At 40.5% G+C, this 16457-nt stretch overlaps 1 protein-coding gene across 2 annotated transcripts; it reads right to left on the bottom strand.

Annotated features, from left to right (window-relative positions):
• Positions 1-2392: 2392 nt before the first annotated feature.
• On the bottom strand, positions 2393-16430 carry LOC142360319 (vesicle transport protein GOT1B). 2 transcript variants are annotated; one of them, XM_075412506.1, is made up of 6 exons: positions 16327-16430; positions 11851-11942; positions 9859-10037; positions 6314-6395; positions 5312-5345; positions 2393-4944 (listed from the first exon to the last, which is right to left on the bottom strand). In XM_075412506.1, the coding sequence occupies exons 1-5, from the start codon at positions 16349-16351 to the stop codon at positions 5337-5339; spliced, it is 387 nt and encodes a 128-aa protein (XP_075268621.1). In that variant the 5' UTR covers positions 16352-16430; the 3' UTR covers positions 2393-4944; positions 5312-5336. The 2 variants fall into 2 exon arrangements, with proteins under 2 accessions (XP_075268621.1, XP_075268619.1); XM_075412504.1 differs by lacking the exon at positions 5312-5345.
• Between the last annotated feature and the right edge of the window lie 27 nt (positions 16431-16457).

Below are 16457 nucleotides of genomic sequence, written 5' to 3'. Positions count from 1 at the left end.
TCAAGATTCAAAAGACTCCAGAAGCGCACAACAAACCAGCCAGACGTTTTTGAGGCGTTTTTCGGGTCCTGCTCACTGGCTGCAGGACCCCGAGCTGTTGGCTCGTGGCATGGTTGATCTGAAAAGAAGGCAATATTAAGTGATCTTTTGCCCTTGACCGGGTGAGATGCCTCCGCTCCATCGCTGGTCCCTGGCTGGGCGGGGAGAGCCCCACTCGCTGCCACAGGGACCCCGGGCAGCCAAGGCCCCTCGTTGTCGTGCTCAAGGAGCCAACGAGGCCCGGTGGCTTCCCCGGTGGTCGCCGCTGCCGCCCCGAGGTTCAGAGCCAGGCACGGAAAAAAGGACAATAAAGCGGTTGTGGATCAGGTGCACGTTGCCTGCAGTTGGCTGTACTGTCCGTTCTCGGTTATGAACGTCTTGGCTCGCAGATCTTAACGAGATCTGCACTCCTGTACCAAACAGCAGGGTAAACACTGTCGCCCTTCAGCGGAGAAGTTCCTTGTATGTGGTGAGTCAGCTTAGGAACCTGACACTTTTATGAGCTTTTGACATCATGCAATAAGATACTTCGAACATAACATATTTTTATAGGAAATTCATTACACTCCCCAGCAAAGCGGTGGTACTACTTCAATCAGAAATGGTATCTGGTAGAAAGTATACAGGAACACAGATGCTTTTCAGCAAGGGTACCTCTGAACATGCACTGCTTCAGTATGTAAACCAGACACCGACAACTGGTTAAACACATACATGCATTTCTATAAATAGATCTTGAGTAATATCCCAAGTTATCATTCATAATGCTTAGTCTGAGATAATGAATTCTACACCAAATTACTCCACATCAGTCCTGTCATTTATCTGTAAATTGTCACATATTTGATGAGGATGCTTTAGCATACAATAATTGTGCTGAAATTAGGCTTGGCAAGGGATTACAGCAGCTGCAGAATCTCTTTGTTGGACTGAGCACAAGTTCCAAATCTTCTGAAAGACACTTTAATATGCCAAGATGAGTACTAGAAGGGTAATGCTTAGAACAAAAGTCCAAATTCTGCTGGGTAAAGTCAGTCTGGTAATGGCACACTGGTGCTGTCATAGCTGGTAATGGCAACCTGTAGGGTAGAATGAACAGCCAAAGCCAGCCAGGACACAGCAGCTGGAGAAACAGGGACAGGAGTCCAGGGGTTGGCAGTGACATCTCAAGAGACAGCAGGGAGACAGGCATACTACATTTGGTTTAAGGACCTGGACTCTACTTTCCAGGCTGATAATCAGGCGAAACAGAAAGGCAACAACTAGATGAGTCTGTACCTTGAAATCTGGCGAGGAAACAATTTTTAAATAACCCAGCAAAACCTTGTCTTTGATGTCTACTGCACAGACAAGATACCTTTCTTCACAATGTTTTTGACACAGACTCTAAACTACAGTGGTACCATATTGTGAGCAACAAAGTCAAAGTATTCCTGGTTAATCAATGCTAATTGTTCACTGAAAGTAACTGGCCATGAGCTACATACAGATTAACATTATACCTCTCAGTTCAACAAATATAACTAGATGTAGCTGGGATTTTTGCCTTTTAAATTAGGAATCACAGAATGGTAGCGGTTGGAAGGGACCTCTGTGGGTCATCTAGTCCAATCCTCTGCCAGCTCTCTGGAATTCTTCAGATAGAACCAACCAGGAAGCGCTAGCTCTCTGGAATTGTTAGGATAGAACCAACTTTGGTAAAAGTTGAGAGGCTGGAACTTTCAGTCAAAAGCATCGAAAAAGCTGAGGCTGGAACTTCAGTCAAAATCATCAGCTAGCACATAGCACCAACACAACACCTCACCAACCAATTTAAATCCCTGCTTTGCTGTTCTGCTCCCTCTGCCAAAATCCTTGACACTGGGCTAACAAGCTTGCCTGTCACCTCAGAACAGTAAACCTGCTTATCAGGCCACTCTCCAGGAGACAGAGAACTTGCACTCATGTAATTGAACTAAACTGAAAGCACAGGGGCTAGAACCTGCTCCAAGTTCTAGACACATGGCCTTTTTCTCATGAAGTTTCACAGTTACTTCCTCGGAAAGGAAAGGAGGTAGTTTAACAAAGAAACTATTTCCCACGTAATTTCCACATTTTGTTGCGATGTGTTTGAAACCAGAACGTGAATGAGGGGGATGTTTATGTAAAAGGTTTATTATAAGAAAAAGAGAAAAGCTTTCCATTTAAGATTAATTAAAGACACTATTTACTATGAAAGTCACAACAGCCTAAGACAGACAAGCATTTGCACCATGCAGTCCCTAACCTTTGGAAAGGAAAACTTGTCAAAACTCCCTCTTAAAGTGTGCATGTAAAGAGACACAAAGACAAGTTATAGAAAAAGGTACCCATTTATTCAAGGTATGACAAGGATATTTACAGTACTCATTTGCTCAGAATAAGATCCACCCTTACGATTTTTAAAGCAGTAATTATAAACCACATTTAAAAGGGGAAACGATCCAAGCATGTTTCTGTTAGATATTTTTACAATGACAGAAACACTTTAAGGCTAAGTCATTTTCACTTTTGCTGCCACCCACGTTTACCTTGGCAAAACTGTCTCAAAGACAACATTACCTTGAGGGATAAAGACTATGCTAAATGTGACATACAATTTTGTTCCCTCAGACGCTTTTCACAACAGTTCACATCCAACAAAAAACTGACTTTTGATTTAAAACGATGAATTAAACAGAAGTGAGATGAACTGCCTACGTCCCGGCATTTCAGAGGGCTGAAAACATCTTATACAGCAGCACATTCATCACCTCTGAAGGGTATCATCAGCTTTCTTGTTGATGGAGGTACTTCAGCTTACCGAGCAACTTGCTTTCAGTCGGATTTCCAGAGTCATGTGCTGCAATCTACCTTTCCCATCAAGTTATTTTGCAAAAGACAAGAACAAAAAATCTTCAGGTAGCCGACTCCTAATGTAAATGAACACTGTCTGCTTTAAACAGTACTTGATTCCCACAGTACAGTCTAGTGCTCTACCAAAGCAAACAAGGCGAGTTTGCTAAACTGCTGTAGTGTTATCCTCTAGTCATCTTAACGCACAACAGATCTACAGGAGCAGTTAAAATTGGTTTATCTCTTGAGGTAGAAGCCACAAGTCATATTTAGTCCTGTCTGTAAACTATAACACACATGCCATCAGGCAAATAGAGCCATTTTTTTGTCATTTATAAAGTAAACCCACTGATTTTTCAGATGCTATTCATTGCAAATACAATGGCATTTTTTCACTGAATAATTTTGTGCCTGCTTGAGAAGGAAGCAAATATCAGGAACAGTAGATTGTGGCTATTTACACAGTTGTAATGAAAATAAAACATGTCTTATAAACTTCATGGCAACTTCCAAAAGGGTTGGTATATGAGGATTCTTAAGTTATTTTAGAAAATACCAATTTTAAATGCATAATAAAAAAAAAAGCAAAACCACATTCATCAGGCCTTCAAGACTACATAGCTACTTGAAATACCACCATTGCATTTTGTTAATTTTTTTAGGATTACATTTAAGGGAAAAGAAAGTTAAACACAACAGAAACCCCCACAGGTTGCACAAATACAATTTACTTAATGATCACGTTTTGTTAAGTGAGGACACTACGTAACTAAACCTACTGAAAGTGCAGAATGTTTAACATTCCAACAGAAGCAGAAATGTGATGTTTATTCCAGGTTAGCCACGAACCTCTGTAACAGCTAACTTGTTGCTGTGACTGAGAGAAGTTTGAAGTTATTTGAAGATAACCCAAGCAACCAGTTATAAAACATACAGGGATTGGCACTTGATCTTTAGTTAGCCCCATGAGCTCCATCTTCTCCCCAGAGACTCACGTACACCGAACTTTGAGTTTTCATTTTATTACTGTAAAAAATAAAAGTCAACTCGTAGTTCCAGAGTAAACACAGAAACCTTAGCTTCAAACTATTTAAAAACAAAGGTTCAAATTTTGATAAGATTCATTTCACAGGGTTCATGTCAGCACCTTAACAAAATGCTTTTTTTTTTTCCAAGCTAAGCATATTTCACAAAGTTTTCATGTTAGTGACAGAGGGCTACATTCTCACGTGGATGCACTTGTAACATGACTCAAGGAGAACAAACTGGAAGGAGCACAAGTCAGTTTCCAGAGTCCCCTGTTGAGCTCTACATGTTCAGAACCAACATTTAAGACTGAAGTTATTAAAGATTGACCTTTTGCATATTCCGAAACGGAAGGCAAATACAATCAACTTACATTTGGCTTTGAAACATTAAGATAACAATGTTTTATTTCAGCCACATATTTACAAAAATGTTTACAACAGAACCGTTTCCTTTTTTTTTTTGTCATAATACACTTAAAGATGAATAGTCATCTTCACCTTCATGCACAGACGCATCTCTTGTTACACAAGAAGTTTTCTGTTTGTTTTTTTGCACTCTGAGGATAGCAAGCAGAGGGTTGGATAAGTTTGGGTCACCCTTAAAAACGCAGGCCTGTTTGCTCTACTGCACCTTCAAAATAAGGAGGTAAAGTACAGGCGCCGTGAATTCCAGAAGGGTTCATTGCCTCTAGTATGTTTTCCAAAAACAATAAAAATAGTCTTGAACAGTTGTAACATGGGTTATTCCATGACTTTCACTTCTTCAGTCTACTTCCTGAACTCTGGAGTTACTTTCCTAGAAGCATACTTGCTGAGCTTCTTTTCTAATGTATATTGTTGACTATACATTTTAAATTAAACTGTTATGTAAAGAATGTAACAAGCTTTTCCTTTGTACACAACTTAATCTTTGTGCTGAATATTCTTCAAAAGGATTTTATAAATAATACAGTAAGTTTAGAATCAGTCTTCCGCCCTCTTGTCATTATACCATGTTGTTGCTTTCTCCAACTTTATCTACAAGCTGTAGAAAAGGAGACAAAAAGGTTTTGAGCTGCATGACACTTATGTACAGTGAAGTTACTCTGAAGTTACTCTCAAATATTACTTGCTACTTGCACATTTAGTACACGACTGAAAATGAGAGTCAAATAGTACTCACCAAGGTCTCATGATTAAAGTTTGTGAAAATTAAAAATCTTACATTGCCATTGTGTTTCTGCATGACATGTTTTTCTTATATAGACATTAACAGTGCAACATGAAGATGCAACAGAATGAAAAAGAAAATAAAAGAATGCAGATTACACTGCTAGCTTAATGATTAAAACAAAACAATACAGTATCAGCCACACATGCATTAGTAGACCAAGTAAGATATTTCAACTGACCATTACTGTGGATTCTCTTCTGAGCCTACGTAGGCTTTGAATAAAACATTAACAATTATCTTTTTAAAACAAGATTTAACCCCATTATGATCAAATTAAATATGGCTAAGTAAGATCAATTGACAAATGAAACATTCAATTGATCATGAATTATGAGCCAGAACTTGGCCTAACTGTAAGATTGGAACAGATGATCTTGAACACTAATTTTTACGAAACAGCCTGTACACATCTAAGTTACATCCCCTATTAATTTTTTAGCAGTAGCTATTAAAACTGTGGCTTTCAAAACTAGGGTTAAAAATGCTTGTGTTAAAATACACATACAGAAATTAGCACAGTAAAAGTAGTTGACTGAAACACCCTAGATTACCGTCTTTCTGGCACCTTTTAACTGTCTTCAAATCCCTGGCTATTTGGTTAAGAAAATGGAAAATTGCACTTAAAAAAATACAAATCTTAGTGAGTAGCAAGACTCAGCCTGGTGCAGTGGACCTTAACAGATATATCCGATGGATGATTATGCATCATGAGAGTTTCTGGATTCACCACATAAGCTGCACCTTAACATCGAACTAAACTGTTTGCTTTTACAGGCCACTTTTCATAAATATATCCAAATACCACACAAAGAACAGCAGCGTCCTCTTCATCATACAGACAGGAGAGGAGGCACAGGACAGTGGCACGATTCACCTATCTGGTCACCTAGGGCCAACTGTGAAGCAGGAAGCAGAACCCCAGTGTTTCAAGTCACAATCCAGGGCACTCTCCACAACGTGTAAACGGGGGCACCTTCTGTACAGGTGTCCTTTTGTTCTTTTTACATCTCACTGGGAATGAAGACAATCTGCACGGTGCAAGAACTATACAGGAATACACTCAGAGCCACTGCTCTAAAGTAATATTTGCTTTATTTCTGATACATTTCTACTATTGCTGTAACAATGGAATAAAAAACAGTACAAGCTTCAAATTTTGTATGAAGTACCAAACACTTACCGAGCTTATACCAGGTAAATTCAAGAGATAGCCAAGAACTGGAACTCTTCTAATAAAGCCAACCACCACAGGAAAGAACCCCCTTTAGAAAAGACATCAGAAGATTGTATTACTTTAATTAGACTAGTCTCATATTGCTATAAAATGAGGAAACAGGAGGTATTTTTTAAAGCAAGATTACATAAAATCTTGCAGCTTGTTAGCAGCACGTTAATGTAACCAAATATATCAACATACATTCAGCACAGAAAGGAGAAAACCAGGAGAGAAACACCTTATTTTTAAAAGGACTTAATTCTCGTCACAGCTGGCAAGCCTCAGTAAGCTCTCCAGAAAGAATACCCAACTTAACGAACAGAACTGATGCACCCAACTGATTTCCCAAAATTACCATACATATTTTGAGATAATTTCTTTTTACACTATAGGAAATACATTCTTGCAACACCCAATGCAAACAACTGAAATTAATTCTGAGTAATCCCCTTGGAAACCATGTAAGGTACTCTTTACATTAACTAAAGAAAATTAAGCATGACAGAGTTGTGTATTCACTTATTTCACAAACTTATGTAAAGTCGGAGATTTCAGTCATGAGCCAGGGGATGTTGCCCAGCACAGCTGCTATGCTGTAGTCCCCTGCACCGTCCCCTTTGCCTCTGCAGCAGGAAAACAGATTTTCTACAGCAGTATCTCAGCTGTTTGCAGCCAACTGCAGCAATTCAGCTGGTGGTGGCATGCCGAGTTATCTCTTGTTGCGCTGTACATTCCCTGCACAGAATAAGGATTAACATGTAATGAGACCCCAGCCACAGTGAAACAGTGAAGTTTCACAAGTCGTCATGCTCTTCACTACAGTGGTAAGAACTATTTGCTGGGTAATATCAACCCCAGCAATTTTTTCCTGGAGATTTTCTTTTTTTTTTTGTAAGACCAGACCATTTCAGTGGTCGAGTAAATGGTGATGCAGGGCACACAAACCACTTTAACAGATTAAAACAACTGGTGTAGCCAAGAATAAGGAATAGTCAGTACAGGAAGGATAATACTATTAGCCATAGCTTTGGATGCCTGTAATCTGAACACACCTCCAAAAGCAGCTGAGAGTACAACAAGGGATACTGTCCCATAATAGCATTCTCCAGTGAATGCAATCCGAGCACGTGAAAGTATGGCAAAAGACTAACCCTCTGACGGGAAACTTGTGACAGCATGTTAAATAAAGACAAGCAGGGAAAGACATTCTAGATTTAAACCAGAGCAAAATAATAGTGTCCCTCTTTCACTTCAGTCAGATGCATCTTTAAAAAAAACGAATCAAAAAGAATCTTTGCAATCCTGTCATTTGAGTGTTCTTGGTCACCAGTACGTAACCACTGCTTTGTGAACAACAGGGGCTCTGCAATTACTGCTACAGGGCGTATGAAAGGGGACTATAAAAGCAGTCTAGATATGCGAGACAACAACCTACAAATAAAGATTCCAGAGGGATCTGAATACCTAGTGCAACTGGTTTAGTGGTCTTAAAAAAAAAAAAAACAAAAAAAAACTCAAGAGACTGGAAAAAGTATAATACAGTGGTTTACATTCGTACTACCTTGGTCTGAGCTGAAGTAAAGTTACTGGAACTGCTAAATTGCTCTTGATAAATATAAAGGTTTTCTGCGTAGAAGTCCTGGTAACCCACATGACTAGAACCATTAGGATACACATAAATGCCCATCCTCACAACATACTGCCCTAACAAATCCAAAGACGCAGAAGTTGATGTGGTATTCCTTGGGCTTAAGAAAATTATGTATTTGGAGACCAATGACAACCAGGGGAGTTTTCTGTTATGCAGTGAAACAGCAGTATCCTGAGGAATCTCATAAAATGATGCTTGAGGAAAGGCTCTATTTTTAACTTCTTCAGAAAGGAACAAGTTGCTGAAAACAATAGTAATGGTTGAAACGAACAAGACTGAAACAAACCAAAAAGCTTTGTTTGAAATAGTAACTAGCTAACATTGTAGCAAGGGATTTAGATTCTAAGAACTATTAAGCACTAGAAAAGATGGTCTAGAGATGTTTTAAATGGAAACAGATCAGATAATTCCAATGGTGAACATTTACCTATGCCTTGTTGATACTCTTCTGGCTAAGAGACAGTCCTAGTGACCTAGGGGTAACTACTGACCTTCTATAATCCTTTCAGTTATTCTACTTTGCTATAGCCCCTGGCTAGCACCAACAGATAATCCACAACAATACCTACTTAGACATTGTAATTTATCATTCTTTAGAGATCTTTTAAAAGGAGGGGTGTTTGGTTGGAAACACAGTCCACTTGCTTTGTACTGGCTGATTAACCCCAAGCGCTACATGCAAGAAGTGAGAATGGATTCAGTGAAATACCGTGATTTTCAAAACATTTCCAGTGATAGAATTCAGAGTCATACAGAGCAGAAAAATAAGAAGCATATGTTAAAACTACAAAATTAATTTTCAGAAATCTCGCCATCTTCAGTATGAGCCAAGTTACGGTTATTTTAAAAAATATTTAAACATTTAAACTAAATAAATATAAGATTAACATACAATTTTACTGCAGAAAAGAGTGCCATGAGGAGTGGATTGTGATTGTACAGGAACTGTATTGATTTAGCAAAAGGTGAGTTTTGCCAAGCAGCTGAGACTGTGCTTCGGGGTCTGTTCTTAGATTAATAAGCATTAACGAAACAGTCTTCATCTGAACAGAAGTCCAATGAACAACTAAAAGCATCTCTTACTTATTAGCATATTTGCTAATTTTGTACTTTGTGGAAGGGATGAGGTGTGAGTATGGTTTATGACAGAAGTTATGAAAAATACAGTTATATACTTTCAACCAATCACAACTGCATTTATGCAGTATGAAGATGTTACATGTTATAGCTTTCACAATGTATCAAGATTGCTGTTCAAAAGATAAGAATTTTCATCTTTCCTTAATGAGTTGACATAGAATGCTGACCAAACCATCAGTTACTGTTGGCACTAGGGCACAAGGCATAATGGAACATGCAGAAAACATCTTTTTCATGGGCTGCCACAATAATGAGGCTGCCACAATAATGAAAGGAGTAGGTTTTGTACCAAGTATTTTCCTCATGATGTTTAAGTAAAGCCAAGAATTTCTCATTTGTTAGAAGCAGTCACAAAAGTTGCTTAAGTTGCCTTTTTTTTTGTGAGGAAGTATTTAAACTCTGCACTGCTAACAATTCGGGCTCCCAGATATTTTGAAGCTTTACAGTTCTTCATTTAGACAACATCACCTAAGTCAGTGTGGTATATGCCTCACAAGCATCAGCAGATTTGAGTCTTGGAAAAGTGCTTACCAACTCCGGCAACTCGCAACCAACTCTTACTTACTCTTGCAAATGTAAATCAACAACTTTACATAAAATCTATCAAAAGCGAATATGTAAAGGATGCGACTTTGACAGCTGTAATGCAGCAATACTAAACGAACACATTTATTCCTAGATGCACCAATACAGACAGGCATTTTGAAACAAGTCTTACCTGAATAATAGGAAGAACCCATAAATTTCAAGGATCATTCCTATTAAAGGCCAACCAATGAGAACTATGACCACACCACCCAGGAAAAAGCCTGTTGCTTTCATTTTGTGTTTTTGAAAGAAGAATCTAAATGTTCTTTCTAAACCGATAACAAAAGACAGGCCAGCCACAAATAAAACCTAGAAGAGACAAAAAACAACCAAAGAAAGAAAATAGTAATTAGACTCCTAAGTTTAGTATGCAAACATACATATATTCTACAAAACTAGATTGCGTTTCTTGCACAACTTCCTTTAATACCAAAAGATAGATGATGAGACAGAATTTACTAGTGATTTTCCTGTGTAAAGTCCATCATAAAGCATTTGTAGCTAGCATTCAAAACTCTTCTCTCAGCTGCTTAATAAGAGTCTACCTTTGCGGTCTCTGACAAACACAATCACATCAAAAGACCTGGTGACAACAGTTCTATCTGTCCTGTAATGTCAGTACAATCGTTACCCACAAGCAGTGCTGAAGCTCTGTACCACTGACAGCACAGATTCTGAAAAACTGAGAACAGAATGTAACAAATGCACCTCTGTTCCCACACCATAGACATCTTCAACAGCTTGTACTGATCTACTAAACAGTGCAAAGCCAAAACAAGGAAGACAGCTGAAGAGCATTATCAGTTATCTTACTTGTTGGGTTCTGGTTTTTGGGGTTTTTTTTTGTTTACTGTGTGCAGTCTTTCTACTGTTCACTAGTTCCAGTACAGACTGAACACTGTCACACCAGTCCTAACTAGTTAGAACTACTACAGGACTTGCTATTATTTCCGATTGTAAGCATACATCTGGGCAGCATTTTTGCTGAGAAGGGGATAGCATCTCAGATTTTGCTCAAGATTATAGATAAAATTTAAGTTTTGTATGCTATTTAATAAACCACTTTCTTAATGCCTCTTCTGCTTTCCGATATCACTCTTTTTTTAAAACTTTCTGTAAGGATACAGTACCTTTTCTTGCATTATCTTTGGTTACCACATAGCCTGCCATTGTCTCTTCCTACCTATGTTTTCATCATTTTCCCTAAACAGGACATTGTATTTTCACCTTATATTAGGAAAAGAAAAAAAATGAGCATTATTTTATTTTTTACTCTTCCACTATACACTTTATTCATGGTTCAGAACAATGCTTCAACTAATGCAGCCCAATTCACATATACATTTTTATATTTTCCTTCAGTGAATATCAGTATTTGACTGCTGCCACAGAATGAAACTGATCAGTTTTGACCACAGAGTTTTAGGCATCAGCAAAAGAGGATGCAAACCTCTACCAGGCTGTGCTCTTGGCTGCCTGGGGAAGCTGAGAAATGGCAGAGGCACAGAGATAATTGCATGCAGAAAACACCCTGTCGTTTTATATTTGCTTTGGATAGGGAATTCTGTGGACTAGGATTTATTTTCTCTTTTGCTTTAAGTGAAAACTTTGATTTGGTAAAAAACGAAGATATTAAATCTCTCTACTACGAAGGGTGATTTGCTCTTCTAAACCCACACTATCAGCAATTCATTCTTCCTTCTTTCCTCACAAAGCACAGTAAAGCTACATTTGCTAGCATGTACAGAACATCACTATTCTTATCCAAATATATACTTAAATTTGACAGTTATCTTGCAAGATCACAAAAAAAGAAAGTGTTAGCAATGACAGCTAATCTAAAAATCAGATTTGCAGCAGCATAAGAACTGCAGAACAAGCTGCTGCTTGTCTGACCTGGAGGTACGATATTTAGATTCATGTGAGCTGTTCTAACTTTAATCAGGAAAAATGATTCACTCGTATCACTGAGCACAACTCTTCCTTTATACCAAATTGCCACAGTATTTTTTGTGATCCAGTCTCAAGCTTATAACATACTGTTGTATTTTTAGTTTCTTTTAAATCTAACATACTTAAGTCTAAGCAGTGAAGAATCTAAGACTCAACGGAAGGCACTTACATTTCCAATAGCCAAAAGAGCTTTGTCAAAGAAGAGTATCATTCCAAAGAAAAGGAAAAACACTCCAAAGCCTGTTAGTCCCATTCCAATCTCTGAAAAAGAAGTTGAGGCACGTATCAAAACATGGTACCAGGAGAAACACACATAAAAACTGAAAAACTCAGAATGTCCAACCTACAGACATTTTAAACTTACAGGAAAACTCAGCCTATTTTATGACCACCTAAAAACTTTCTCGAGTGTACAAACATAATAAGTCTTATAGGCACCAATTACATCAGTAACAGAGAGATCTTTGGAAGTTGCTTATCAAAAAAAGTACATATTTGGAACTATTTAATGAAATTGAATGCAACAAAAAAGCATGCATGCATATATACATACAGCAAAGACATCTGTTTTGATTTACTGCTAGCATAGAGAAAAGGATTGTTTTGTGAACAGACAATGAAACTGTTTTCCATTTGCAACTCTTATGCCATTATATTTACCACAGTAACATCAGTACCGTGGTCCCTTCCATTCCCTCGAGACCTCACATTCCACCTCCCATGATCTTGCATAGCAGCCCCACTTCCCCCACCTCCTGGGCCAGACACAACTCAGATTAATGCTGTGGGCTCTTTTCAAGTTACACACATGCCGACGGCTGTTAAACACTAGCTTGGGTCTCCAGCCACTTGCCAGTTTTCACAAAACTAGTAGATACTAAATGTCTTTGAATTCTGCCTGTCTGTAGAGGTTACTCTGTAAACACTGGGAAGGCAAGAATAGGATGGAAGGTTTGTCTGAGAAACCAGGGTAGAAACATCAAGCTATGATTAAAGCTACCATTTGCCAATAGCCTCTAAGGTGTCTTGAAGACCATACTTAGAAATACATCCTACTTTTAAAATTAAACCTCTAAGGCCTTCCTTTGTCTCTCATGCAGACTGAACATGAGAGAAATAACAGGAGCAACAGCAACATGGCTGCAAAAATCTTTGCATTTATCCATGTACTCACCCTTACACGATTGCTATCCCTGTGACCAGAGATACATTCAAACAGCTAGCAAAAACAGCCGTAATAATATAGACAGGCTAGCAGCCCAGTTTGTGTCTGTGTGTGCATATATACGCGCGTATTTTGAAGATCCCAGTAGTTTGGTACAGTCTAGCCTGAAGTAAACAACCCCAAAACCCCAGCCACACTACCACAGCCTTCACGGCTACTCTTAGCCAGACCTACCTGAATGTATTCTAGTCACCCTTCTGACTGCAATGTAAATCTAGTCAATAGCTTACTGTTGCTTGAAGAGCTCAGGAATAAAGGAACATCATTCTGCCTATTTCAGAACTTCCATTTAGTTATTGCAAAACAAACAAAAAAAAAAATTCCAAACAGCTCAAAGAGATTTGTTGCAGCAACATTCAACTACCCTAACTTCTGTAAGGGCTCATCTTCCAGCAAGGCTGCAGACCATGTGGTGATGAATCTGTAGTTCTACAGTATCGCCTGCCACTAAACTTTCGCTATGAGCATTTTAACCACTCAGAATTAAAACTACTAAGTAACCTACTACAGCTGACCTACTGCAGACATTCCCAATACTCGTTTACAACAAAAAATGGAATTGCAAATTGTATTTTCAATGAATCTGCTGACTGATGGCAATATAACAGCTGCAATCTGCCCTTTTCTCTGGTACTCTTTACCAGAGCAGAAACAATCTGTATTCTGGAAGTAAAACACTTGGAGGCAGGACTCCAAAAGAATTACCAGCTGCCAATAAGATAAATATGCAGTCATGGAAGTGAACATTCATTCCTCCCACAGACAGAGCACAAAGTAGGGATCTAGCAGGAAGGCAGAGGCCAACTCCCAACAGCTGCCGCAATTACTACTCTGACACTTCTCCTGCACTCACTTCAGAGTTGTTTACAATCACTGACTGCTACATCGGATTCAGATTCACTTCGGAAGTCAACCATATTCACTGGTTAGTGGAGGGAAAAGAAAAAAAAAAAGGAACGCCATCCTCACCATCCCAAAATTACTGCTGAAAGACGAGTAGTCGAGGACTACTATTCTCTGTTGCCAGTATCTCAGTAGGAGGTACTACTGACTTGATTCACATCAGAATTTGGAAATATATTTCACTAGCATTCTGAGGGGAAGAAAAAAAAACCCTGTCCTTTTGTACATGATCTTTGCAACAACAAACTAGGAGAGGGTATGAACTATTTTTAAAAGCTTTCTCTGGCACCAAAAGAGCCTTCCCATAATACACAAATACAACATTTTAATGCCTAGATATGCACAAATACATACAAGCCATGTGACATTTACTCTGGACTTTTTCAGATGATTACCATTTACGCAAAGGAGTAAGCAATGTTTTCTCACCGTTTCTGCAGAAATCCTGTAAGCAGTGCAATAGTACTGCTGCACTGTATCAAAATAGCTTAGTAAATATTAATACTTAAATATTAACACTTAAATATAAGATACATTGCTTATGAAAGTTCAGGGAAAACAATGCACATCCTCTAGCTTTTGTGTACAAAATAAGAATGGAATTGTGCATTATAAGGTCTCAGAGACAAAAATTAATGCAGTATACAGGTTATGAAAAGTTTCGATTTTTAATTATTGTTATTTTCCTAGTAATATTTTTTAGTATTGAAAAACTAATTTGTTGGAGAAAAACTATGTGCATTCTTTTGCAGTTACTGGTGATTTATAACTCCATTCAACGAACCACTCCAAAAGCATTCTAGACTACCACTGCAGACATAACTTTCCAAACACCAGTGAATGCCCGTGGTCCTCTCCAGGTATTTATCACACCACTCCACCAGCGACTCTATGGCAAACTCCGTATTTTTCCAGACAGCAGCAAGTTTAAAAATATCTTCAGAATTTCAGAAAAGCTGTGAAAAAAAAACTAAAAAGCCCTGAACTCTGTGGTATTTTACTTACTACTCTTGGTTCTGACAGTTAAAACCACCAGTCAGCACCGGAGTAAGATAAAGGTCCCAAATGAGGAACTAAAAACAGTGAATAGATCTCCGCTTTCTGAAGAGATTTTTCTTTTTTTTTTTTTCCAATCAATACTCTGGACAGGAAGACAAGGGAATGGGCAAGAGCAAAGGCCACAAGTTTTTAATCCATCAGAAATCTAAAAATTAACCCCAAGGTTTAGTGCTCATCCCAGTAACAGAGCACAGCACCTGAAGTTCTTAAGAAGTCGTTGACTGTGAACGCCGCTAGCCTGCTTTTCTGCTTGCCTTTGCCTTCGGCCTTGACTGACTCACCAATACCCATTTCCAGTACCCTGCTACCAAGTTAAACTCAGTTCTTTTAGCTTTCTTTTCTACGTCTCTCACACTTACCCTCCTTCATAACTGAGCTTACCAAGCTCTTACTGGAGAGAGTCCAGTGGAGGGCTATGAGGACGGTGAGGGGACTGGAGCATCTCTCCTATGAGGAAAGGCTGAGGGAGCTGGGCTTGTTTAGCCTGAAGAAGAGATGGCTGAGAGGGGACCTTATAAATGCTTATAAATATCTCAAGGGTGGGTGTCAGGAGGATGGGGCCAGACTCTTTTCAGCGGTGCCCAGCGACAGGACAGGGGGCAATGGGCACAAACTGAGGCAGAGGAAGTTCCGTCTGAACATGAGGAAGAACTTCTTCTCTCTGAGGGTGATGGAGCACTGGAACAGGCTGCCCAAGGGAGGTTGTGGGGTCTCCTTCTCTGGTGATATTCAAGATCCACCTGGACAAGGTCCTGTGCAGCTTGCTGTAGGTGACCCTGCTTTGGCAGGGGGGTTGGACTGGGTGACCCACAGAGGTCCCTTCCAACCCCGACCATTCTGTGATTCTGTGAAGCAGTCTCACTTTCTTTAGCGGCAACCGCGCCAGAAACGCATCACACGCCAGACGTTCACTCGAACCAAAAGACCCAACGCTCTCCTTCACCTCGCTGTTTAAACCCTTCTGGGCTGCTTCGCTTAGACTCCGTCGAGCTTTCCCTTCCAGCGCCTCTATTTGCAGGCGCTTCTGTCCAGCGAAAGCAAGACCCCGGCCCCACACGGGCACCCCCGCTCTCCGCGTCAGACCCAGCCGGTCAGCTGTCGTTCGCTCCCGCCGCCGCCGCGGAAGAGCTCACGGCCCTCCCCCGCAGCCCCGCACCCCGCCGCGCCCCCCCGGCAGCCCGCACCCAGCGGCGGCGACCCCCGCCTCGGCGCCGACAGCCGCCGCGGCTGGGGGAAGAGAGGAGCTCCCGGCCCTGAGCCCCGGCCGCTCCAACGGCTGCGACCGGCGCGCCGCGGAAACGCGAACAAAGGGCGCGGGCGGGCCCCAGACCGGCGGGACAGGCCCACCCCGCGCCGCTCAGCCGCCCCCAGGGCCTCCCGCGACCCCCAGCCCCGCGGCGGAACGGCCCGCTCCCCGCCCCCCCCGCGGGCTGCCGACGGTGGGAGAGCAGCGCTTACTCTGGGAGTCCGAGAGAGAGATCATGGTGGCGACGGGGCACGGCAGTGGCGGCGGCCACGTCTTCCGGAAACACGCAGCCCACTTCGCCTCGCCGCCGGGTGGAAGGGGGCCGCCGATTGGAGGGGCCGGC

The sequence above is a fragment of the Opisthocomus hoazin genome, unplaced genomic scaffold (assembly GCF_030867145.1).
Source record: "Opisthocomus hoazin isolate bOpiHoa1 unplaced genomic scaffold, bOpiHoa1.hap1 HAP1_SCAFFOLD_266, whole genome shotgun sequence".
Taxonomy (NCBI): domain Eukaryota; kingdom Metazoa; phylum Chordata; class Aves; order Opisthocomiformes; family Opisthocomidae; genus Opisthocomus; species Opisthocomus hoazin.
Note: the sequence above shows the minus strand (reverse complement) of the source record. Positions and strands in the feature narration are given on the sequence as shown.